Below are 26455 nucleotides of genomic sequence, written 5' to 3' on the forward strand. Positions count from 1 at the left end.
CCAGAATTTACAATATTCCTGCGAAAGAGAGGTGTCAAAAGTGCACTGTTATACTACTTTTAATTTTTAGATTTTATTGTTTAAAAAAGTATATATTTCTTTTTATTTCATTTCGTTTTTAAGATCTTATTTAATTTCATGTTATTTTATCGTATTTAATTTTTTTTATTAATTTTTAGATTTTGATTTTTTTTTATATTTCATTTTGAAGTACTACTTTCTTCTGTTTTATTTCTTTTTTAATTTAATTTTCATTTATTTATTCCTTTTGATTGTTCTAATAAAGAGAAGTATATGTTCTTCAATTTAATTTAATTTAAAGAACTTATACCTCGTTAGCAGATATTTCAATTAGTCTTTCAAAAGTTAGTACAGAGCTTTCAAGATTGTTGCCAGAATTTACAACTTCCCCGCGAAAGACAGTTGCCGGAATTGCGCTGTTATACTACTTCCGTATATTAAAAAAATTAGGTAGCAAAAAAGTATATTTGGTTTTAAACGCAGGACGCAATATTTTGGAAAAAAAACGGCAGAATTCATTTTTGGAATAAAAAAGTAGAATACTACAAAAAATAAGTATAGATACGAGCTTTATTCATAACCCATGCCTATAAAACTAGAACCTGTTGTGCTTGTGTTGTTCTCGTATTTCCTGCGGGGCACTTACACGCATTCATGTTCGCATGTGCGTACACACGTTGTAATTTTTGAGTTTGAAAATTGTCACTGCCTTTGGATATTATTTATTTTGCTCATTTTCCTTTTTAAAATTTCTCACGCATTTATGTACATATGTATCTTTTCTTTGTTACGCCTTCCGTTAGTGATTTTTATATTCTCTGTGAATTTGCAAATACATTTTTTTGGATCATTCTTTCTCGCGATGTTTTGAGAAAATTTGCCGTATGTGTGCCAAATAATTTTATTTGTACAAAAATAGTTTGTGATCAATACAAAGTTGCAAAATCGTAAATACAAGAAAGAAGTAACTATGAGAATGTATCCATTTTTATCAAAGTGAAAATTCTCTGATTAATTTTATTTTAGCGAAAAGCTTTTCGTGGAGAGCGTAATTTCTTCAGTCTGTCGCGTTTTAGTCTTTGGCCTGCGTTAATGACAGATTAACTTACTGTATATCGCGTGTGAATATAATCTTTCCTTCTTGTATCACAGTGTTCACAAACCGCCATTGAACCGCAGATGCACTGCATCGAAAAAGTGTTGTGATTTTGATCTCATTGTATTCGCTCAAGTGTCAGAAGATTGCTTTGACATTATGTTAGCTTTTTTATATTTTATGAGAAATTGTAGCCAAAATGAAAACTAAGATGTGATATAATTAAAAAAGATTACGTGATAGTGAAGTTCTAGTTTAAAAATATATATAATAAATTAACGAAAAGTACAAAATCGGAGGAAGTATACGTAATATATACATATGTGTGTTGTGTAATGCATAACATGCCAATTCAAGTAAAAAATTCATTGTAAGAGATATTTTGTGCGTGTGAAATCGATTTGGCGATAAAATATATGCATGTGATATTGCAGCGCTTTTAATCGATCACTTCACTACAGTGATTTATCTCCAGCTTCTGCTCTCAAGCGCGCTTCACAGCGCCCATTACACAACGAAAATTGATCAGCATAAAACACGCCTTCCTTTTCCCATACCACGCTGCACCACCATGAATAAAACGACACTGCACTGGAGCTATCTTAACTTCAAAGATGTGCCCATGGACCTGTATCTATACGAAGATCTCGAAGAGGTAAACAGCACTTTCGAATAAGTGTATTTCAACATAGAAATGTTCATTTTAGAATTATTCAATCCTACCGTCAAAGGTGTACCTGAAGGAGAACTTTATCACCACCATTCCCAAATGGCTGTTGAATGTTACAACTTTAAAGTTCATACACTTGGCAGGCAATAATCTCAACGCGCTTCCCGAAGAAATGTACTTGTTGGAAAATCTGGAATTTCTTGATGTCTCGAATAATCAGATACGTGAGCTCCCAAAAACTATTGGGTTGATGGACCGGCTGCAGCGTTTTAATGTGAGTGGCAACGAACTGACGGAACTGCCCGCTGGTGAGTTCAGTTGCATGTATGTTTCATCTCTCACTTTTGTTTTACTTAGGCTATAAGTAGATATTAGTAGTTTACTTAGACCATCGATGCATTTAGTATTTAGGATCATATGCAATTCTGGCCGAGCTCTAGAAAGCACGTCAGTCGTGTTTCTTCTGTTCCAACTACCACCAATTGGAAATGCCAAGTGAAGCCAAGTCCTTCTTGCTAATAGCATCGTGACTCGTACCGTAGAATTTTAGATCTGGAGAATTTCTGTCCATTCATACGACATGGCCAAGCCAGCGGATCCACGAAGCTCATTTTGTCATCGTCTGCGGTACTCGCCATCGCCTACCCGCAAGGCCCGTAAATCTCCTGAGAACTCCAAGAGCCGCCTCATCAGATGTTTTTATTGTCCATGCTTCTACGCCATACACCAGCACGGGCATTGTGAGTGACTTTTAGAGTAGGAGTTTTGTAAGACGAGAGAGGACTTAACTTCTCAACTGCCTACACATTTAGAGTAACACTAGCTGGCAAGAGTGATTCTCCGTTGAATCTCAAGGCTGACATTATTATTCTCCTTTCTCCTCATTCGCCACCAGACCCATGCGCTTTGGTTTTCTATCTAATTCCGAGAAGGCAGACCAGACGTACCCTTGTTTTTGCCGATGATGTCGATGTCGTCGGGATACGCCAGCAATTGTACGCTCTTGTACAAAATTCAGTCTAATCCGTTCATTTCTGTGGCTCTTATTATCTTCTCCAACTTCAGATTAAACTAATCACAAGAAAGGATGTCACCCTGTCTGAAACCTCGTTTGGTGTCATTCGAACATGTCCTTCCGAATTCTGATGGAGCTGGTGGTATTGCTCAACGTTATTTTGCACAGCCGTGCCAGTTTCGCGGGGATACCAAATTCAGACATTGCCGCATCGCACAGTGTAACGTCCCCATATAAGCTGCGAACAAAATAGTAAACGTGGTCCAATTTCGATGAATTTTGCATATGGTCTAATTTCACTTAAAAAAGTTTTAAATGTGGTCAGGATTGGCCAACTACCACGCCTCCAAATCTCATGAGCGGAATTTTAAAAGTTATCCAATTTTGATCAAATTTGGTTTGCGTATGTGGTTTATCTAGAAAACAGAAACCTAAAATACAGTGAAGATTGGTCCACAGGCAAACCAAGCCACCAACTAAACAAAATGTGACTCCCAATGTTAAATATGGTCTGATTTTGATGAAATATTAATTGTGTATAACAACTTTTTCAGTAAAAAATTGCAGCGAATAGCAAAACGCAAAATAGAGCGTAAAACTAAGGAGAAGATTAAACAAGCAGAAAAAAATTATTGAACACAAAACTAGTAACAACTTGCAAGTGAACAGTTGTTGCACTATTTTGACATTCCTGCTGTATTCCTCGTCTGCTAGCTACTTTCTGGTAAAAAAAGTTTCACCAGCAAGAATTTACAGCTCTCCAATGTTGTAACACTCTCGATTCAGTGCTCTCTTCCAAATTTTTTGGGTTATTATCAGTGTTGCCAGAACTTTTTGGGCCGACCGGCTAGATTGGCAAAAAAAGCGGCTAAAAACGGCTAAAATGTTTTAGTGAAATTTCACATAGACTCTGGCAAAAAACGGCTAAAATGTTTTAGTGAAAATTCACATGCTTTATTTAAATAAATCGCAAGAAACGAAAGACTAGTTAACACCATTAATTTATATCGAGTGTATATTCCTCATCATCAAATGAATCACTATTGCATATATCACCTGAATTCATTGATTTTAAGAGATCGTCATCTACAGTAAAACTATGGCAGCATTTTTCTTCACGTTTTAAACCGTATCTTATATATAAAATAGCGTTTAACGTTTTAACGCACATTGGATTTCTTTGCTTGGTTTTTATTATATTCATTGAACTAAATATTCGCTCTACTTCTGCATTACTTATAGGCAAAACAAGAAAACTAAAAACTAGGTTGGAAAGGTCAGCAAAAGGGTTTTCTCCTAGGGCATTTCGAAATTGATAAACTTCGGCCCAAAATTTTACAGTTGAGTCTAAATTACTCCAGGTATGTAACGTTAACCGTTGCCATTACATCTCTATGGATGTTATTTCGTCGGCATTATATTTGTGTTTTTGTTGCTGTAGTTGAACAAATACTTTTGGTTTAATTACTCTTAATGCATTTCCAACCGAAAAAAGTCAATTTTTTTTAGTGTGGCAATATTTGTAGGGAGGCGTTGGCGTAATTCCTTTATTATTAAAGTAATATTATTAAAGTGATAATAAAATAGCGACGATTTTCTCGAATTATTTTCTCGGCTTCGTGGTCAAAAGCGTTTGTGCTTACTTTTGTTTTTAAATACTCTTCAAAACTGTGATAAAACTGAGGAAATGGAGCAAGGTATGGTTCCAACGGGGAGCATATAGGATCAAATGTGTCCGCGCAAATAACCACTAGGGAGCATAGATGCGAAAGTAAAACATTGAGTTCATTAAAAATCTTCATTGGGTCTGCATTATTGCTTTCGAACAACTTGTTTACTTTTTGCACCTGAAAATTAGGCAAATAGTAAAATCGGCTAAAAACGGCTAACTTTTTTTTACAAACCGGCTAACAAATCGGCTGCCGGCTAAATCGAATTTTCTCCGGCTAGTTGCTATCAAAACCGGCTAAATCTAGCCGGAAAACGGCTAAAATGGCAACCCTGGTTATTATATACCTTTCCAGTAAAAATTTGCACGTGTCAGTACAAATTAGTGCTGACTATTTGTTACTATACACACGTATTATGTTAACCTTCCAAATACGCAGAAATACATTGAAGTCAAGTCAGGGCACATTTTCGATCCCAGTGGGAAAATTAATAATGCATTCCATGCGTGATAAATAATCGAATGTATTTCTTATGAGTGTTACATCCAATTACTGTTTAATATGTAATCAGCATTCTAATGTTAACAAAAAGTCCCAAAAATTTCATATTAAATCACATTCATTTCTCGATACTAGGTAATGCAAAATTGAATGCCCCACTTTTCTTAGGGCATCGCCCTGGGGGAAAAAAAATGCATCTTCGAATGTGAAAAGGGTTGTTTACTGATTATTTTTTCGATTACTATACATTACATTTTCGCACTGGGTTGTTTAAAGAAGTTTCATATCGTCGGTGATACTGCAAAACGTTCTATGTCACTCATTAATTAGACTTGCGAGTTAGTTTTTTGAAACAAAATTAAGATTAGAAATTTTAGCTACGTTGGTATTACTTTTATCAGGTTTATACTCAAACTCGCGAACAAACGCCCCACTCGGCCAAAATCAATTATTTAGTAGTGAATCAAAATCTTCAGCAGATACATTAATTTTAAAAGATGAAATATCGCGATCGTATTCAAAATTAAATATGCGAATAAATACATCTTTAGTTTTAATTTTAGTCGATATGTAGGACTTTATATAATCCGAAGAAGTGTCTTTAGCAAATCTAGAGACAAAAATTGATCTTCTCGGAGGAATTACAACCAACTTTTTGGTACTGACTTCAGAAATTCAGGATTCCAAATTATTCGGAGGAACTATGTTTGGTAGTGAAGCTTTAGATGTCGATGGCGACACTGTTTTCAACAGTTTTATTGTCATTATTATTTTTAGACGTAGACCTAGTCGATATGGCTTTCGATAGTGGAGGTCCAATGCCTGAGGACATGGAGAAGAAAGATTGATTAGATCTAAGGGTTGAGATGGCGGATTTTTCTGAGAAGATTCAGTGGCAATCTTTTTAGGTGGACTACTAACACGCCTATTTTTATTTACTCGGCTATTCTCAGAGTGTGGAGGGTTGTCGAGACATGTGAAAGACTTAAACTTTTTTTCATAATGCTTAAATTTCTCAACAAGCACCGACAGATCCTTCCCGATCTCAGAAAAACCATTTCTAGACTGCCTAAAGGATTTAAACAAATCAACTTCGGTTGATCTACCTTTAACAAGACCAGCGAAAACCCTTTCCCTCATTAATAGCGTATACCACCCTACCGCTCAAACCAGCACATTTTATATGTACAATTCCATCGCAAAGCCAGCATGACACATAGGAGTCGCTTTTAACGTGGCAATTGGTGTAAATACACGACATGTTTAAAATGATATTTATTTATAGGTGTTAGCATGATACAAAAAAGAAGGTAGTTTCACTTAACGATTTTGGTCGCCATGTTAGCCATTTGCCTTTTGCTGGCATTATGACATTTTCATCGAAATCAAGCTACCAGCTACAATAAATAAATAATTTTTTTGACTGCCTTTTGAAAATTAAAAAAAAAGATATGCACGTGAACATATGTTTGTATACAAACAATGAAAAAAAAACAATCTTTTTCGAATGAGTTGCGCGTTTAAGGGCTGGAAAAACTCTGTACATTTGTTTGAAGTTGAAGTTTTTTAAATTCCACACGCTTTCTTTTGTTAGAAATATAAAAGTGGTTAGAAGCTGGTGATGTCAATGAAGAAACTCTTCCCAAACTATCATTTATTTATTCAGTGTGTTTTGCCCTAACGGATTTAGCTATTAACAAAAACAAAACCATTTTATTTAATAATAAAATGCAATATACTACATATTTTCGTAAGCGTCATTTGACGATTTTTAGTTACGTACTAATAAACCTAAATAAAGGAAATTTTTAAAATTAGGGGGGGGGGGCGGCTCGAGCACGCCCAAATTCATAAAAAATAAAGAAGACTTTAACTGCTTTATAAATCGAAAATTTGTATGAAAATGTCACTTTATAGAGCTCTATAAACCTATTTTATTTTTTATGAATAAGGCCATTAATGTTTATAATTGAAAACTTAAAAAAAAACTTTCTATAAGTTTATTTTCCTTGTTGGGTATCTTCGTCTTTTATCAGTATCCCTCATCCTCATCTTTTTCTTACTATATATTTATCTTTATTTTTCTTAATCTACATCAGTGCCAGTCAAAACATGTAGCCTTGCGAGGCTACTGGCTGCCTGGCACTGATCTACATATTCCCTCAGCTGACCTACATATGGACAGCCGTCATTCCGGTCCAGTGCTGGCCTAGCTCCCTGGGCTGGCATAATGCAGAAATAAAGAAGTAAATTATAATTTGTCAAACAAAGAAACTCAAAAAAATATAAAGTTTTCAGAAAAATAAAATTATTCACGTTTGAACTGTTATTTCTCTGTTGTTCCCAAAATTTCAAATTCATAAAAAAACTGCATTAGATCCAACATGACTACTTATTTCAATCATCCGCCACGTAGCAGAAGTGATGAATTGCATTATATCGCTACAATACTTATGACTCCAGGCCATGGTATGCTCATCACCGACGAGTCTCCTTACCAATTAGAAAAACAATTGGAAGTATTTGGTATAAGCCGCGGCGAAGCGACTCGCATTCAGTATCGCAACATGCTTTTCTCGACTGGTGAAAAAATGGCCGACTATGTGTCAGGCGTAGCGGTGCACCCGGAAGTGTTGGATCAGACGACAAGCAGCGGGTGTGCGCTCCACTGCCAATTGCGGCGTAAAAATATATTGGTGGGCGTTACAGTGGGTCGGGGGCTAGTGCCGCTTATGTGCACAGTCGGAGAGTTCACTACTCAAGGCCTAGATGGATTGGGTGGCAATTGTACGGAATATAAGGATTCCGGTTGTGATTTTACCATGTGGAGAGCTCAGTACAATATAGGCGAGTTCACACCATCATATCAAGCCATAATTGAGAATGGGAATACCTTGGCGAAATATGCAGCCATATCACAATCAAAACGAATGCTAGCTGTACTAGAAGTTGATATCATACCGTCGGATGATAATGACTTAGATCGTGCTGAGAAAGTTGCCGAAACTGTTTTGATGTTCATTTATAAGGCGCTTTTCGATCACCATGTAGACCTTCAAGGGACATTGCTAAAATTGCCTGTGTTGCATTCGGGCCCTAAGTGCGATAAACGTTATTCACCAGGTCAAATTTCCAAAGCAACGCTGCGCATGCTAAGACAAGTTGTGCCGCCGGCAGTAGGTGGTAAGTTTAAGGAAATTACCAAAGCATATACTATTGTACTTCCAAAAACAACCATATTCTCTTCCAAGGCATTATTTTGCAAGTGGATGGTAAAACAGAAGACAAAACGCTATGCCAATTAAATGCTTTTGCGGTCGATCCATCCCCAAAGCCATGGCCAATAACGTTTAGCTTTGACGGCGGTAGTCAATCATCGATTTGTATTGCATGGGGGGGTCATAAGAAGAATATTGAAAGAGCACAAAACGAACTGCTGAAGATACTTGGAGCTTTTTCACAGGCTGTTCTGGGAAAGTACGCTGCTGGTTCAATGAAATCTCTGGCCGATCAGTGTTACTGTAAAAAGGCGTTAAGATATTTTAAAACTAGACCAACTCCACTACCAGATGATTGTGTGAAATATGATGAAATATGTCGACCTCCTACTGCTCAAAGTATAGCCGCGAAGCCCGAACAGCATGGCCAACCAACAGAATCGCCAACAGAAATTGAAGAGGAAGCAAATTACCCACCGCCTGCTGAGGATTTAATCACTGAAAACAGAAGAGAACAGCCTGATCCACCAAAAGAACCACCAACAGAAGTTAAAGAGGAGGAAGTAGAAGCAAATGGCTCACTGTCTGCTGAGGATTTAATCACCGAACACACTGAAGAATAACATATAAAACAGTACCAAACACAAGTGCATGTCAATGGCTGAGTGGAAGATCGACCTATCTCCGCAGCCAGTTCGAAAACGCCCTATATCAGAAAACTTTTCAGGAACGCCCTACTCCAGAATTTGATTGAAGAACGGCCTATTTAAGGATCTTATTGAAAAACACCCAATCTCAACTGAAAATATATTAAAAATATGTTGAGATAGGGCGGGTTTGAACTGAATTCTAAAATAGGATGTTCTTGAAAAGTTTTCTGCGATAGAGCGTTTTTCGATCAAATTCTAAAATTCGGCGTAAAATTCGGAAATAGGGCGTTGTTGAAAAATTTTCTGTGATAGGGCGTGTTCGAACTGGCTGCCGAGAAAGGTTGATCTTCCACAAAGCCACCGATATGTAAATTTCTCTTTTCTCGAATATATCGCGAATTTTCTGAATTAAAAATTTGTTTAGGGACACACATAATTGACTTCCAGCTCTTATAAGGACATCTGTCAATGCTTCGTAAATAAAGAAATCTTGTTTACAACTCAAATAATTTCTCCACCTTTCTGCAGTAGCTTAGACGGGATTTTCTCGATCCATTTTTTTGCTACTTCAGGTGTCCCCAAAGGAAGCAACTTGGGGACCCTTCTCTTTGTCCTTTTTATCAATGACATCAGTAAATGTTTTTCTTCAAATTGTCTGCTCTATGCCGATGATTTGAAAATTTTTTCAACAGTTAAGGACTCAGTGATTTCTCTAAAGCTACAATGTGATCTGGATAATCTCCATCGCTGGTGCGAGAGGTCGCGTCTACGTACATATTAAAAAATGTTTCCATTTGACGTTTTCGAGGCATCATACCAATTTTAACACAACATATAACATTGCTAATCATGCACTACAGAATGTTACAGAGTTTAAGGACCTCAGTGTTATTTTCGACTCGAAATTTTCGTTCAGTTGTCATATTAACTTTATACTCAAAAACTCCATCCATCCATCCTACAATTCTCGGCTTATGCTTATTAATCTGGACTTTCTAGAAAAGAGAAGGACAGTCCTTCCACTGTTAATCACTTTCAATATTATTAATGGTATTATTGATTGTCCAGTTTTACTTGAACGGATAAGCTTTAAGGTTCCGCAAAGAAATCTTCCCTTTTTTACCCTTTTTACGGCGAAAAGGGTAATGCTCCCATTGCTCGTGCTCTTCGAGATTTTAATGCATTATCTAATACAAACCTGCTCGATTTTGCTTCATCTAGATCAAATTTTGTAAAATTGTAATTGCTTAATATGGTATGTATTTATGCATATTTTAGCAATATTTTAATTGCCAATTTGGGCGTGTTTATATTTTGGTCTCGTCTGTAAGGTACTTTGCACTGTAGATTAATAAATAAATGAAATTAAATAATTATTAATTAAAGCATGTTTTTTGAGTAGCTGTTTAATGATTAAGTACCATTCTTTGCACATTTTTAATTACTAATTACTTTCAAAAAAGAAAATTAATTTATTAATTGTTTTAATTACATGATTATTTTCAATTATTTTTGAACTTTTTTAATTACATGATTAATACATATAATTCTTTTCAATTATTTTTGATTTTTTTAATTGCATGATTAATATAATTATTCGAATATTTTAAATTATTTTTGGTTTGGTTTGGTTTGGGAATAAAAGATCGATTTCCTAGTCCTCTCTGTCTGTAAGACCACACATACTGGCAGGGGGCTGGTTGTGGCGGTTTAGTAGGTGAAAACCCCCAAAACCAGACGACAGTATCATCGTCCGCAGACTGGCAACACTTATTATTTTTTTATGAATTAAACCGTCTGGCAGCACCGCGAAAAAACCGATCTGTCATTTTGTAGAATTTTCTTTTTCTTCTTACCGTTTGTGACACCACCAAATAAAGCAAGTATTTTGTAACATAAATCCGATTAAATAAAAGTTATAGTTAGGCATCGCACTATAAGAACTATAGAAGCAATCGAGTCATAACCGCGAAAGAAACGTAAGCTCCAAATTTTTTGCATAGTTTATTGCATACGTTTCCCATAAACAAAAAGCTCCTTCATACCCATCATCTGGCAAACAAATACAACAACAAAAAAAAGCTGAAAGTGGACCATCCATTCTCGAATTAAGCGCCGTCTGAAGTACTGTATATGCAATAAAACCTGCTTAAGTACTTCATGAAAAATGTCAGCTATTTGAGGTACTTAGGCGGGTTGGGCACTTAAAAGAACGAACATAATTATTGATGTAGTTACATCTTTTGTTAACTTACATATAGTCTGTTCCAATAGCAGTCCGGCTTACAGGATTTAGTTAGAACTTACAGGAAGCCGTTCCTATTGACATAAAACCTGTAGGTGGGAACACTTTTGAGAGAGAAACTTAGCAACTGTTCCTAGTCAGAAGTTACAGGATTTAGTCCGGAGTTTTTTTCCTGTAAGTTCATGAAAAGTGTCAAACGATCAGCTGATTTGCATCTGCAAACAAATAGTCTGTTCCTTTGAACTGCGGACTAAAACCTGTGGAACTGTCAAACTACAATTTTACGCTCTCAAATGAGAGTAAAAGGAGAACAGATGCATAAGTGCATAGGAACGCAAAAAGCACTATTTCCTGTGAAAACGTCAGTCGGTTTGTTTACATGTCATTTGTACAACACTGATTTAGCTGAAATAGCACTAAATAATTATTAAAATCTATACATATTCAAATATTTCGTTGTTTACTTCCATTTTTTAACAAATAAAAGATTCTTAGCTTTCACCGCTTTCAGTTTTTGTTTGCACATGGTACAGGAAAAAATACTCCGGACTAAATCCTGTAACTTCTGACTAGGAACAGTTGCTCAGTTACTCTCTCAAATGTGTTCCCACTTACAGGTTTTATGTCAATAGGAACGACTTCCTGTAAGTTCTGACTAAATCCTGTAAACCGGACTGCTATTGGAACAGACTAAAAAACAGAAAGCAGTGGAAGCAAGGAACCTTATATATGTAAAAAAAATGGAAGTTAACAACGAAATATTTGAATATGTATAGATTTTAATAATTATTTAGTGATATTTCAGCCAAATCAGTGTTGGGCCAATCACATGTAAACAAACCAACTGACGTTTTTACAGGAAATAGTGCTTTTTTCGTTCCCGTGCACTTATGCATCTGTTCTCCTTTTACTCTCACTTGAGAGAGTAAAATTTTAGTTTGACAGTTCCACAGGTTTTAGTCCGATGTTCAAAGGAACAGACAAATAAATACGATGTATAAATACAATACATGAAGGCATCTTTTGTTAACGGCATCAGATCTGCACCGATCATTCGATTTTCAAAGCTGAGGTTCCAAATTAAAGGGCTTGGGCTCTAAGTGTAGAGCAAGGTATGACTTTTTTAGAAAGGGTTGCCCCTTTTTTTAAATTATAAAACCTGCACAGTTCGTTGTATTAGAAAAAAATTAGGTTTCAAATGAGAGGGCTGGGCCTCTAGATGTGCAAGAAGGTTTAATTTTTTAAATTTAAAATTTTTTAATTTAAAAAATTACAAAACTTACACCGCTAGCGCAATTTTAAAAAATGATATAATGTGTCATATAAACGGGCTTGGCCTATAGATCTGGAAGGAAGAGCATCTTATTTCCTTAAAAAAGGTAGCCTCATGTTACACATAGTTTATAACAGCTGGCAACCCTTTAAAAAAATAAGACATTCTTCCTTGTAGGTCTATAGACCAAGCCCGTTTATATGACACATTATATCATTTTTTAAAATTGCGCTAGCGGTGTAAGCTTTGTAATTTTTTAAGCGGGTGGCAACCATATTCAAAAAATTAAACTTTATTGCACTTCTAGAGACCCTGCCCTTTCATTTTACACCTATTTTTTTTAATACAACGAGCGGGGCAGGTTTTATAATTTTAAAAAAGTTGATAACCCTTTTCAAAAATCTCATACCTTGTTGCACATTTATAGGCCAAATCCTTTAATTCGGAACCTCAGTTTTGAAAATCGAATAATCGGTGCAGGTCTGATACCGTTAATAGAAGATGCCTTCATGTATTGTACATAAGTACATATTTAGATTTGATCTAACCCTGGTATTCGGGTATTAGGGAATTATTAAAATCCAGATAGGAGCTTTAAAACTATTAAATTCGAGTATACACAACTCTGGAATACTTAATTTGGAACTTTGACTTTTATTTTTGCCTGAAAAAATAAAAGGCAACAATTACCGATTATTTTCTGCTCAAAAAAAATAAAAGGCAAATTTTAACTTTTATTTTTGTCTCAAAAAAATAAAAAGCAAAATTACACGGTATTATTTGCTCAAAATAATAAAAGTCAAAAAATAACTTTTTATTATAAGATGCATAACCGGTACGGTCTCTGGTATTAATATATAAGAAGTCATGTTGTTCTCTAACTGATATTCGGGCTGAACTTGTACCAATCAGGACTGTAAATAGTTTTTTTTTTAATATTTCCGTCAAGGTGGCTCTTAGAGGGTTAAAAACTAAATTCGGCACATCTACGCCCACTCATCTTTCATTTGATATGAGTTTCATTTAAATCAATGGGGATTAAGTACCTCAAAAGTTCCCAAAAATGAAAGTTATATCTGCAAATCATAAGCTGCTGGAGCACTTTAAAGGCTCAAAATTAACCCCAATATTTACCATAGTTTCTACGAAATAAATCGAATTGGTTACCTACAAAAATTAATCTGGCGATAGGTTTGGAATTTTAGCTTTGAAACGCCACACTCCTCTTTGAAATCGCTTCATTAGTTCCCGTGCAACAAGCGTTTTCGTGAAGCTTTAAAAATTACAACTACAACATTTGAGCATAGCCTCCATATCGAAACGTACATAAGACGTATTCTACGTCGAAAATAAAAATCCTGCACAGGGTTGCCGGTCTGGGCTTTTCCTACCAAAATTGGTAGTTTTTTCTCGTTGGTAGAATGGTAGGACGTTTAAATTTTGGTAGGTTTCTTGCTCATAAAACAGAAAACACCTTTGGTTTTTAGTAGTGTGTCAATTTGTCAGCACTGTGAGTAGGCTTTCCAAATTGGGACAATATCAGTTTTACCCTCATTCTGTTTCTTGGATGGGTCCAACTGTTTTCCAAATACCTTAAACAACTCTTTGCTTACTGGCATAGGCTGAATTTCACCAATTACCTTCGGCGATTCTCTGAAATCCGTATACGCTATAAAAAGTTGTATCCACTGGGTATCTAAAGAGATATCAAGTGGTTGAATTGACGGACGTAAAGGCAGGTTTATAAATCAGATATGTTCCACAAGCTACTCGAAGTCACTTCGAGTTACACATACGCGTTCCACAAGTACGTTTTAGAGTTTATTTGATATACGCTGACAGTTTTAAATTTGTACGTTTTAGAGTTTATTTGATATACGCTGACAGTTTTAAATTTGCTCGAGTTTTTCTACAAGTACCTTGTGGAACAAACCTATTTTAAATGGCACTAGAAGAAAAATTCAAATGCATACCACATATGTACGGTGACCATATTTGTGGTATCCGAATACGGGACAAAACATAATTTTGCAAATTTTTTCCACAAAAACTAGAGTAATTGAAAATCTTTTTCAATGATCGTAGATTTATTAGCCCTGAAACAGCATCTTTATTTAGCATATATTTTTCGATCTTTTGTGAACGCAGCACGTAAATATTCAGTTGCAACAACACACATTTGTACAATATTTTTCGATAACTATGTACTTTGTGTTCGGGATTTTTACCCCGTTTTTATCAGCTGTTAAGGCGCCAAAATACAGATTACGGGACATAAAAAGAAATACAGATCATTTGGCGTTCCGTATAAAATAAATAAATTACCAGGACAACTGACGAAAAAAAGAGGACTCTCCCGTATAATACAGGATGGATGGTCACCGTACACATATGAAATGTACGTGTTTACAGAATATGTAATTTTTTATTAAAAAGAAAACTTATTGTTAGTCATACATATTTCCAGTAAATCGGAGGATCTCAGGGTTTTTAACCACAACTCGAAGAAATTAATGGCAAACCCGTAGCGCGCAGATTTTTCCCCCAGCCCGACGGCTCCTAGACCCGGACATTTTACAAGCCTAACCGTGAGGTTTATTTTTACCTTACTTACACATATATACTTCATAATAAATATGTGTATGAAAATCGCACATCGAGTGTTTATTATTCCCATAGGAATTACAAGTAAGACAAGTAATTTTTAGCAAAAAAACCGACTTAAAATATATATGTATATATATATATTTCATAATCCAATGATCGGATCTAACCCAGATTAGTATGGGACCACCTCTAAGACACTACCTTTGCGATGCAAAAATAATTATCGCAATCGGTTGACGCGGTCCAAAGTTATGCGGTAACATACATAAAAAAAATATATATATATTCCGACGAACTGATAACCTCCTCCTTTTTTGGAAGTCGGTTAAAAACGAGTTATTCTCTTTTGAGCTCAAAATATAATTTACTAAGATTAATCAAAATGCTCGAAACTACAAGAATACATTGTTTGCATGTCATTTAAATATTATGTATGCTCAGATTCCTTCTCGGAGCCCCTTCTGGAACTTTTTGTACCAAATTTTTCCAAAACAATTTTTGTTTGTTTTTAATCACTTGACTGGCGTTGCTAGAACACCTGTCATATGTCAAAACCCCTTATGAGAAAGTGTGAAGGTAAGAGTGTTGGCATTTTCTTTCCCTCTTCCTCTTTGAGCGAAGAATAGCTGAAATTTGACATTTGTGTAGCAAAAGCGAAAACAAAATACATGTTTTTTTTTGTACTACCCAAGGTACATTGAACAGGTAGTATCAGTAGAGCAGCTGATTTGATTTATTTTCAAATTATTTGGTCCCGAAAATGTCAAATATTTTTATTTTTTTCTCACGAAAATTATAAGTTGTTAAAATCCATTTGCTTGTGAAACCTTTTTCCATACAAAACAAGCGATTGAATAGCAGCTTTTGGAACGTTGGCCCAACTCGGCAGCACGACCGCTGATTAGTGGGCCTTGCAAAGGATGGATCAATGCTTCGATTAGCAAACAAATTTACTAGGAAAGAAAGTTGCATCAATTTTTATTTTTTCCAATTTCAATTTTTTATTTTTTATAATTTTTTGTATTTCACATGGCACGCTTTGATTTAGAAGAAAAAATTCAGAACAGTTTTTGACACTTTCGATACCAGAAGCAACAACAAAATACACGCAAATGTTGTTTTTGCTCTACTGATACTACCTGTTTAATGTGCCTTGGTACTACCGCTACCACCTTATATGAATTCGCCTTGTTTTCTTCCACACAAAGAAATTGCCTAACATAATTTGTGCGTAAGAAAATGCTTCGCATCTTCGCCAAAAAGACAACGATATTTTTTAGGAGGTTCACATTTACACTTTATTTTATAACAATTTAATGTGCTATAAAACTGCGTACCAAAATGTTTACTAAAGATTTTGATGAAACTTTGTCGAATATTTCAAATATTTGTACTTAGTTTGAGATTTGGCCCTACATGATTTTTGTTAGGTAGTTAGCTATACTTTCATAAAAAAAATAACAAAAATTAAATAAACAAGCGAAAAAAAGCCACAAATTGTTAAAATGGCGCACGGTGTACACCTTGGTATTTACCCATTAATACCCATTTTCGTACCCGGGTATTTACCTAATTTCGGTAGATGCTTATTGAATAAAATGTGTGTACCCCTGCAAATAAAAACTACAATTTTTATTAAAATTATGTATGTACAGTATATTACGTTTAGCTGCCTTTTCACTTACGCGCACAATTTTACCAAAATACTGCTCCATGAAATGAATTTTGTACGATTTTTTCACTTTTAACTGCATTTGCCCTTAGCTACCCTTTTCCGTTTACCAGCCCTGTTTTTGAGTAAGTTTTCTTCGATTTGTACGAAAAATACTTCGCTTGCCATTACTAAAATCTAATATATTATTTACTTAATTTTCGTAGTTCACAAGGTGCTGAAGATGGCATTCCTTCAACTTCAACAGGAATCGTGCACTCGTGAGCAGTGTTGCCGCGAATCAGTTTTAGTGGTAGCCAAATTCCTTTAAAAAAAGGGCTAAAAAAGAGCTAAAAAAAATCCTTGTGGTTAAAAATGGTGGCTAAATTTTTTTACTTACATATACATACATGTGAGATGTTGATTTATTCAATTCAACTTATTACAGTATGGGATTGGTATTTAAAGCGAATAGTATTCTCAAAAATATAGTTGGAAATTAATACAATACGAGTATAGGTTATACAAAATGCTATCAAAGACGGTTAATCTACGTAATAGTATATTCTCTGATCCTCGGTAAAAAAAATGCTCGTTCTCCACGTCTATACACCACGGCTGTCTCTTCTCGATTGCCACATACATATACATATAAGTATACACACAAACATTTTCAATAAGCAATGGTATGGAAAACAACGAACTCTGGAAAAAAAGCAAATATTTTATCCAACCAAAAACCTTTTTGTATAAAAGGGGAAATATACGACACCAGCTTGCTGGCTCCATCAAGTGATTGTACCATCAGGCTCGAAGCATATAACTTACCAGCATGCTGGTACAATATTTATTTCTTTACAAATGAGGTCGAGGAAAGATCAAAATGATTAGAGCCGAAATTTCATAATTTTTCTACCATTCTTTTAAACATTTTTTTTTTAATTCACAACTACTATTTCGTGAACCTAATCTAAAAAAAAATTAGATCAAATTAAGCATATACAACTTTTTCATGCCAAGTATAAGTAAATTCTCCCAAAGGGCTAAAAATGGGGCTAGGGGCAATTTTAAATTTATGTGGCCAAACAAAGTATGTGGTAGCTAAATCTAGCCACCAAAGGCTAAAACGGCAACACTGCTCGTGAGTTTGAGATTGAGTGATTATGACTTCATTCAGGTTTTATTTCATTTGTAATTAGAAACCAAGTTGGTTCTAAAAAAAATAAAATGAATTAGCAACAAGAGTTTACAGGGTGTACATAGCTCAGTGGTTAACGCTTCTGACTTTGAACATCGATTACGCAGGTTCGATCCCCACTGAAGTCTAGGAAAAAGAAGTCTGATGAGATGTGGGTATCTTCGAAATAGCTGCTATAACTTCTACCGCTTAGACTTTGTTGCTTTTTCAATGTTTTCCTAATAAACAATCGTGGTACTAAGCTTTTATTTAGCTAAAAACTAAAAACAAACGTTATTTGTTTTCTATCTGAAATTTCTTTTAATTTACTTTAAATTTCCGTACCTATTATTTATACCCACAATTTGGTAAATACCAAAGTACTTCGGTAAATATCTGGGTATTTATCGGTAAATACCCAATTTACCAATTAGGTATTTACCCATGCCCCAGCACTAGGCGCACCCTATTAATTTGTCCGACTTTGTATTTTTTAGTTTCATTTGACAAGATGTTTTCACTTATTTGACGGCAAATGCCATTTAATTTGACATAGTCAAAACAAGGTTTAGCAAATGGTCAGCTACGCAATTTAGATCGTATGAGAGCATATCATTAGTAGGATCTATCCGCCATGCCTACGCAGATAAACTCACTTCCGTTCTATAATTTTGTCAGAATTTAGTTAGATATGTATGTATATTCAATTTTTGATTTACCTTTGGTTTTGGTTTTCATCTTTCAGAAATTGGTGCGTTAAAACAACTGGAAGAACTAAACCTTTCCAAGAATCACCTTAAACGTCTGCCAATTCAACTAAGCGAGTGTCAACGGCTACACGAACTCAACCTCAGTGATAATGTCAATATCTGGCATATACCCGAACGAATCTCTTACTTGCCTTCCCTACAATCACTCTCAGCAGATCGTAAGTAACTCTCATACATTTTGAAGGTGATACTGGTTTTACACATATCTTGCTCTTTTAAATATCTTATACCCCCTGGTTAGGTTGCGCGCTCATTTATCTTCCGGTTGCGCTCTCCAAGTTTCTCAACCATGTGCGCATCTTTCACAACACATCCATTACACATGTGCCTATGATTTACGAAAAGTTCTTCCAAACTTTCTATGATAATCGTTCGAAAGCAACACCAATGTAAATATTGCTATTACTTATTATCAGGGAACGGATTTTCAGGACCTAAAAACATATAAAAAAGGCAAAATTAAATAACGAAATAGGCTGGAAAAGGCAAAATAAAATAGCGAAATAGGCTGGAAAAGGCAAAATAAAATAGCGAAAAAGGCACTAGGTATTGCAAAAAAAGTAAAATAATGTACTAAAAAAAAACAGAAAATACGAAGAACAACCAAAAAATACATTTATTTTAGAAATGTTTATATTACAAGTAAAAAGAGGAAAACTATGAACTAGTTTCATTATATTGAAAATTTGTACTTTGAATCTTTGCCTATTTTATCCTTTCGAGTTTCAAACTCATAAAACTTTAATCTGTATAGTTGTAGTAACATTGAACCACAAAATGCATTTTGAAGTTTTCTTGGCAGCATTTTCATTAGATTTTCGCGAAGAAGAGCCTTGAATGTACTAAATGTGCGCTCGAAGTAAGTTGATACAAGTGGAGCCCAATGTAAATATGGAACGTTTGAAACGTTCATATTATCAGGAATAAGGGCGTTTTCCTCGCCCTTTACAATTTTATCCACACCCCTTATTGTCTCCAAGCCTACGTTAGCTGAGAAAACGGCTTTGAATTTTTCCAACACCAATTTGGCAAGAGGTCCCTGCGCTTCTATAAGCCGCATGTGTATATTTTTTAATCTTAAAAAAAAATTGTAAATGCTATAATCACTTTTTTAAAGGTAGAAAAGGCAAAAAAATGCAAATATCTTAAAAAAGGCAACATCAAATGTGTTTAGGCGCGTCTGCTAACACCAGGCGCCTAAATACATGCTATGCACTGCTGCATGTGCAAAAATTTCCTTTATGCAATTTAGGAAATTTTTGCACATGCACTTCTCAACTGCCAAGTAATTGAACTTTCTTAAGTTTCAATAAGATGGCACTTCAAAGCATGCTCTGCCTAGTCGGATGCATCCTCCGGACACTGCTTCCGGAGCATTCTGCGGACTCTGCATGGCTTACAATCATGCGGAGGTGGTAATAGTTGATTACCATTGGCCACAGTGCCTACCCACTACTTTTTGGTCCAATAAATATTTTTTTTATATACATACATGCAAACATACTGGTCTCCCCTCTCACTGAGTTATTCATGGTCCTTCGAGCCGGATATTTGCGGCTTTTGTTATATCCACTAGACGACCAAGTCGTCTAGGGGGGCCGGTATGTTTAGGCGCGTCTGCTAACACCAGGCGCCTAAATACATGCTATGTACTGCTGCATGTGCAAAAATTTCCTTTATGCAATTTAGGAAATTTTTGCACATGCACTTCTCAACTGCCAAGTAATTGAACTTTCTTAAGTTTCAATAAGATGGCACTTCAAAGCATGCTCTGCCTAGTCGGATGCATCCTCCGGACACTGCTTCCGGAGCATTCTGCGGACTCTGCATGGCTTACAACCATGCGGAGGTGGTAATAGTTGATTACCATTGGCCACAGTGCCTACCCACTACTTTTTGGTCCAATAAATATTTTTTTTATATACATACATGCAAACATACTGGTCTCCCCTCTCACTGAGTTATTCAAAATGTGTATATATGGAATCAGGGAAAGCTAAATCGTGGACATTCTTAATCGAATATACTCTGTCTCTTTAGCTGAAAAAAGGCAATTTCCATAAAATCCGTTCCCTGCTTATTATAAATGAAAATCTGAATTAATACATATGTATATGTACATACTTTTACGGTATATATAGGTCGGTGTCGCACGATAGTTTCTTCTGGGTGTTAGAGAAAGAAACCAATACCAGTTTATTGCTACCTTTTGGAACCCGTCGTATCTTTAGCGTACCATCGCTGGACAACCAAGTAACGCTGTACGATGACTGTATTCGAGCGGTTCAATATCTGGGACGCTTTATGCCCTTGTGGGAGAATGTGGCGCTGAAGCAAATGCTACCTGAAAAGTACATTTATGATCATATAGTCAATGGACCCACCGCTCGTTGTACGATGTTCAATTGCTCCAATCCGCTGTATACTACTTACTACTTTATGGCTGTGAAAAGGTGAGTTGTATTTAATGAACTACATAGGTGACGAGTTAACTCAGCATCGGCAGTTAACTACAGATTTTCAGTACAAAAAATTTAAGTTAGCTGCCGAGCGTGAGTTAACTCTTCACTGTGTAAACGGCCCATAACTGAAAATTGAGTTGACCAATAATTTCCGGTCTAGACGTGGTAGTACATCGAAGCAAATTTTTACCTGTTACTTTTGCTCAAATCACTGTGCGAACTTATGGCTGATGGACAACGGGAAAAAGTATTATCAGCTGGACTGGGAGGTTTGTGATCTTTAAAGCGTCTTAGTAAAAAATAGAAGTCTATGTAAATATTAATTAAGGGAAGTAAATTTAAGTAAACACAATAAATGTATACAACATTTCTCGTCCTTTTTTATGTTTTGAAATTTCTTATGTTCGGAAACGGATCTTGTTTAATCAGAATCGAATTATGTTTAATATTCTACTCTCGGTTTCTCTCACTGATATCCGGATGTATGTGCATATGTAAATATGCAGTTTTAATTGTAAAATCCCAGTAAAAAGAAAGAGAATAGTCCTACACTGCAAAAAGAATTCAGTTACGTCAACTAAATATGTTTCTCTCAACACTTGATTTGGTTATACACTGAGGGAAATAATGCATAGTAAAAATGAATTCTTTATATTTGATTGTCGTTTAAAAATGTTCGTATTTAAAAATAATATTTTCATACAAAATTTATTAAGCATGTATTTGACTGTTCACAACTGAGTATGTATATGAATATGTACGCACCAAGAATTATAGAATACAAGATTGCGCCGATCAGAGAGGATTTTTGAGAATAACTTTTGTATGACGTCACACTGGTGCAATTGCTAGAGAGAAATGCCAAAACGTGAGCAAGAATGGAAGAAGAAGAAAAAATGTTTCAAGGAAAACGTAAACAAGTTGCACAAGTGTGACGTCGTGCAAACAACGATTCTGTCAAATTCGTTAAGAGAGGAATAGCGGTCCGAGATCGGCGCAACCTTTGTATTCTCTCAATCGTGTGTATGCACCCCAAGAATGCAGAGCGCCGCTCTGAGAGCGGTGACAACCCACACATACATACATAGTACATACATGCCCTGCAAAAAATTGTGCGACTAATCTCTAAAGAGAGTATTACGAGATTACTCTCAATCAAGAATGATAGAATACAAGATTGCGCCAATGAGAGAGGATTTTTGAGCGTAATTTTTGCGTGACGTCATCTTGGTGCAATTGCGAGAGAGAAATGCCAAAACGCATATGAAAATATGTAAACAATGCAGAAAAATGTGTTAATTTTAATATTACATGGCCCAATTTTGCAGGAATCAATAAATATACAAAGATTGATTAATTAGGAACACGTAGCATACACATGAAAAAATGGATGTATTAACAGTGTTTGCAATTTCATGTAGACCAAAAGGAAGGTGTGCAGCAAAATTAATTTTTGGACTTGCCATTTTAAAAAGCCATGCAGAGTGCATATTTATATTTGTGGACGGTAGCCAACCACCATAAACTCCACAGCTGTTGACTCCACAGCTTTTATTTGATGACTTTTGTACCATTTCCGAGAGGTGTGGCTTTTTTGGAACCAAATATTCTATGCCAGTAAAACATACACCCCTATGCTGTAATCCGTCGTAGATTCGACTTTGCTACGAATCTTAAAATTGGTATGCTGTAATCCGCGTTGCCGTATCGTAATTTCGAAATTCGGAGACCATCTTCGAAATTCGTATGTTGGTATGCCTGAATACGACGTAGCTGTAATTTGTATGTATTTGTCGGAAATTTTCTACGAAGAGCAACTGGTGTCGGAGCGAAGCGAATTCTTTTAAAATATCAATAAAATAAAGAGTGGAAACGCAAAAATATGTATGTAAGTTGAAGTGTGAATAAAAAACAATGTAGCATTAAATGTTTACAAAATTATCAAGTCGACAATCACAACAAATCGCTCGCAATACGAAAAACTGGTGGAATGCATGAGCGAAAGGCCGGACATTGCCCGAGGCTTTGTAATAGTTAAAGAGGATGTGGCGGAATTTTGGGAAAGCGTTGCAATATTTAAAGCAACACAATATTTAGTTGAATGGACGCCCTTAAAAAGAGGGAGCATATATTTATCATTTAAGCTAAATGGATCAGAACTGTCTCGTAGCAATCTCCTTTGTATATTAATGCTACAGTTGACTGCAGCATGTTCTTCCTCCTGAGACAAAAGTGCACCGGCCACTGAATCCATTCTATTTTACTTAATTAAGGAAAAGCTTTTTCAAATACGATTAAACAATTTTTTTTAATTTCACTGTTCACTTGCGATTTTATTTATTTTGATTTGTTTCTGTCAAAGCAGCTGATTAAGAACTTCGAATTTCACTATTTTAGTTGGTAACGCCGTTGATAGTTACGATCGGATTACAGCATACCAATTTTCGAATTTTCGGAACGGAGCTACGAATTCGTAACTACGAACTTTCGGATTACAGCATAGGGGTGATAATTTAAGCTGAACTTTTAAATGTATAATAATTTGGGCACTGTTTTGTATTTGTCCCCTTTCAGACACGTCAAGTCTTGCTTTCAAGTCTGCTCGTTCGTTGGTGAAGGAGGTGGGAAGAGAGGGGAAGAGTACAGATACCTCCGTACCGTAAATTCGTTTCAAGTTTTCTGGTTCTCTTTTGATCTTTTCGTTGCTTTCACACAAAAGAGAATGCGATAAAAATTGCTTTCAAGACTTTACGTGTCTGAAAGGGGACTTAGGTACGTAACAGCGCGATAAGATGCCGCTTGAATTACCGCCTGGCGACCTTATCCACTGGTACATTACCTCATACCAGCACTAAAAGAATCATGTACTAACAAAAATAAGTAGGTAGTGAAGTTTATTTATCTATTTACTGTATAAACTGCTTTTGTATGTATTGCCAGCAAACTAAACCAGCAACTGTTTACATTCACCATGGAAATATACAATTCACCAAGGAAAGGCCAACATAGTTCCATGTAGAAGCTCATAGCTCACACACATAGCACAAAGCTCGATTTGGTGTTTAATGCATGTCCTCGCCGGCAGAACTGCTTCCACTTTTCCGCCAGGTTTGCGTCCGTAGGAAACGAAAAAAAACTTATATAGCACGCTTTCCTTTTGTTTTCACCATTACACTTTGCCACTGCACACTTCATTTTGCTTTTTAATGTCTCAATAATTGTTTAAAACCACGCAGAAATATTAACGCACAAAAATTTAAAATTATTATTTGGTTTTTTCGTATGCTCACATTCAACAATTGCACCAAGATGACGTCACGCACACAGCTCATTCTGTCAAAATCACAAAGAGCGGATTAGCGGTACCGCGATTGGCGCAATCTCTATTTCTCTCAATCGTGACTCTCAATCGGGTACAATTGGGCATTAATTAGTCGCAACTAGTCTTATACGGGTACTAATGGAGGTCAATTAGTATTCGCCTAACAAATCTGAGCACCCCGATTCGAATCTCAGCTGGCTCAAATTTTTATCACCCCCATGCTGTAATCCGTCGTAGATTCGATTTTGCTACGAATCATAAAATCGGTATGCTGAAATCCGCGTTGTCGCATCGTAATTTCGAAATTCGTAGGCAATCTTCGAAATTCGTAATGATAGTATGCCTGAATCCGACGTAGCTGTAATTTTTATGTATTTGTCGGAAATTTTGTACGAATAGCAACTCGTGTCGGAGGGAAACAAATTGTTTTAAAATATCAATAATAATAAAGAGTTTAAACCCGAAAATATGTATGTAAGTTGAAGTGTGAATAGAAAAACAATTTTTTATTAAATGTTTACAAAATTATCAGATCGAAGTTCACAACAAATCGCTAGCAATACGCAAAACTGGTGGAATGCATGAGCGAGAGGCTTTGTAAAAGGAGCTAAAGAGGATGTGGTCGAATTTTGGGAAAGCATTCCAAGAATTAAAGCGGCACAATATCTAGTGAAATGGAGGCCCTTAAAAGGAGGGAGCTTACATTTTATCATTTAAGCTAAATGGATCAGAACAATCTCCTAGCAATCTCCTTTGTATATTAATGCAACTGTTAGCTGTTCCTCCTGGGACAAATGTGCACCGGCCACTGAATCCTTTGTGCTCTACTTAATTAAAGAAAAGTCTTCAAATAATGATTAAACTAATTTTTTTTAATTTCTCTATTCACTTGCGATTATATTTATTTTGATTTGTTTCTGCCAAAGCAGCTGATTAAGAACTTCGAATTTCACGTTTTCAGCTGGCAGTGCCGCTGATAGTTACGATCGGATTACAGCATACCAATTTTCGAATTTTCGTAACGGAGCTACGAATTCGTAGCTACGAACATTCGGATCACAGCATAGGGGTGTATTTTTATTTTTTAAAAGTGACTAGTCGCTTTTTATACCCGTTTGGGTATAAAGGTGAACAATTAGTCTCTTCATAGGACATGCTCGAACAAAAGCGAACAGTTCATTCCATATAAAGAGATCAAAAGTGGTATTAGTCGCATGCTCCTTTGCGATTGCTCCCGGAGTCATCCCGGATTAGTCCCATTTTTTTGCAGGGAAAGAACAACAACACAACGTCATATATGAGATAAAATGCAATGGCAAGAAGACGAACGCTGCAGCAAAATATACATAGGAACGACGAAGCGAGCTTTGGGAGCCAGAATCAACGAGCATAAAACAGACGCGAAAAATAGGAAGATGACAACTGTATTAGCTCAGCACCTGGCGCAAAGCGAGCACACAGCGGACTTCGATAATACAAGAGTAATAGACATCGAAAGAACGTATTTTAAACGAATTGCTCTCTATTTTTGCTTACAGTGTAGTTCTGCGTTAATTTCCCTTCTGCAGTATTCGCATAAAATCGAACGGTATTTTTGCCAGTAACTGATAAGCGGATTATTGGAAATTAAAGGTAAATTGTTACTGTTTCCTAGCCTTCAATGCGATACGCATATTTGTTCTCAGCGTCTTGGGTTTTTCAGTGGTGGCGGGCAAACGCGGACGTACTTATTTAGCTTTTTACTTTTTCATGTTCCTTTTTATTTTTGCTGAAAATTTTAATTATTTAATTTTCATACACATGTACATACAGAGCTGGGTAAATGCAATTACATTACAATTACAATTACATTCCTCAGTAATTGTAATTAGGATTCTATTCCTTTAGCTCACAGCAAAGGAATCGATTACTTTTTCAATTCCTTGAAGTAATTTCAAATGGAATTGTATTTTTCTTTAATTCCATTACAAGGAATTTCATATTGTAATTGGAATAAATTACGTGCTAGTAATGTAATTTCTTTTATTTCAATTCCTTTGAAAGGAATTGAAAATGTAATTTTTTTTCCAATTCCTTTCAAAGGAATTGAAAATGTAATTGATTTTTT

General features: G+C 35.7%; 1 protein-coding gene across 1 annotated transcript; it reads left to right on the plus strand.

Annotated features, from left to right (window-relative positions):
- Positions 1-1575: 1575 nt before the first annotated feature.
- On the plus strand, positions 1576-21363 carry LOC118744901 (leucine-rich repeat and death domain-containing protein 1). Its single transcript, XM_036478324.1, has 6 exons — positions 1576-1772; positions 1849-2095; positions 18540-18722; positions 18806-18953; positions 20706-21017; positions 21187-21363. Exons 1-6 carry the CDS (start codon positions 1689-1691, stop codon positions 21308-21310), a joined length of 1098 nt encoding a protein of 365 aa, XP_036334217.1. The 5' UTR covers positions 1576-1688; the 3' UTR covers positions 21311-21363.
- Positions 21364-26455: the final 5092 nt, after the last annotated feature.

The sequence above is a fragment of the Rhagoletis pomonella genome, unplaced genomic scaffold (assembly GCF_013731165.1).
Source record: "Rhagoletis pomonella isolate Grant_MI unplaced genomic scaffold, Rhpom_1.0 Rhpom_scaffold_00008, whole genome shotgun sequence".
NCBI lineage: Eukaryota > Metazoa > Arthropoda > Insecta > Diptera > Tephritidae > Rhagoletis > Rhagoletis pomonella.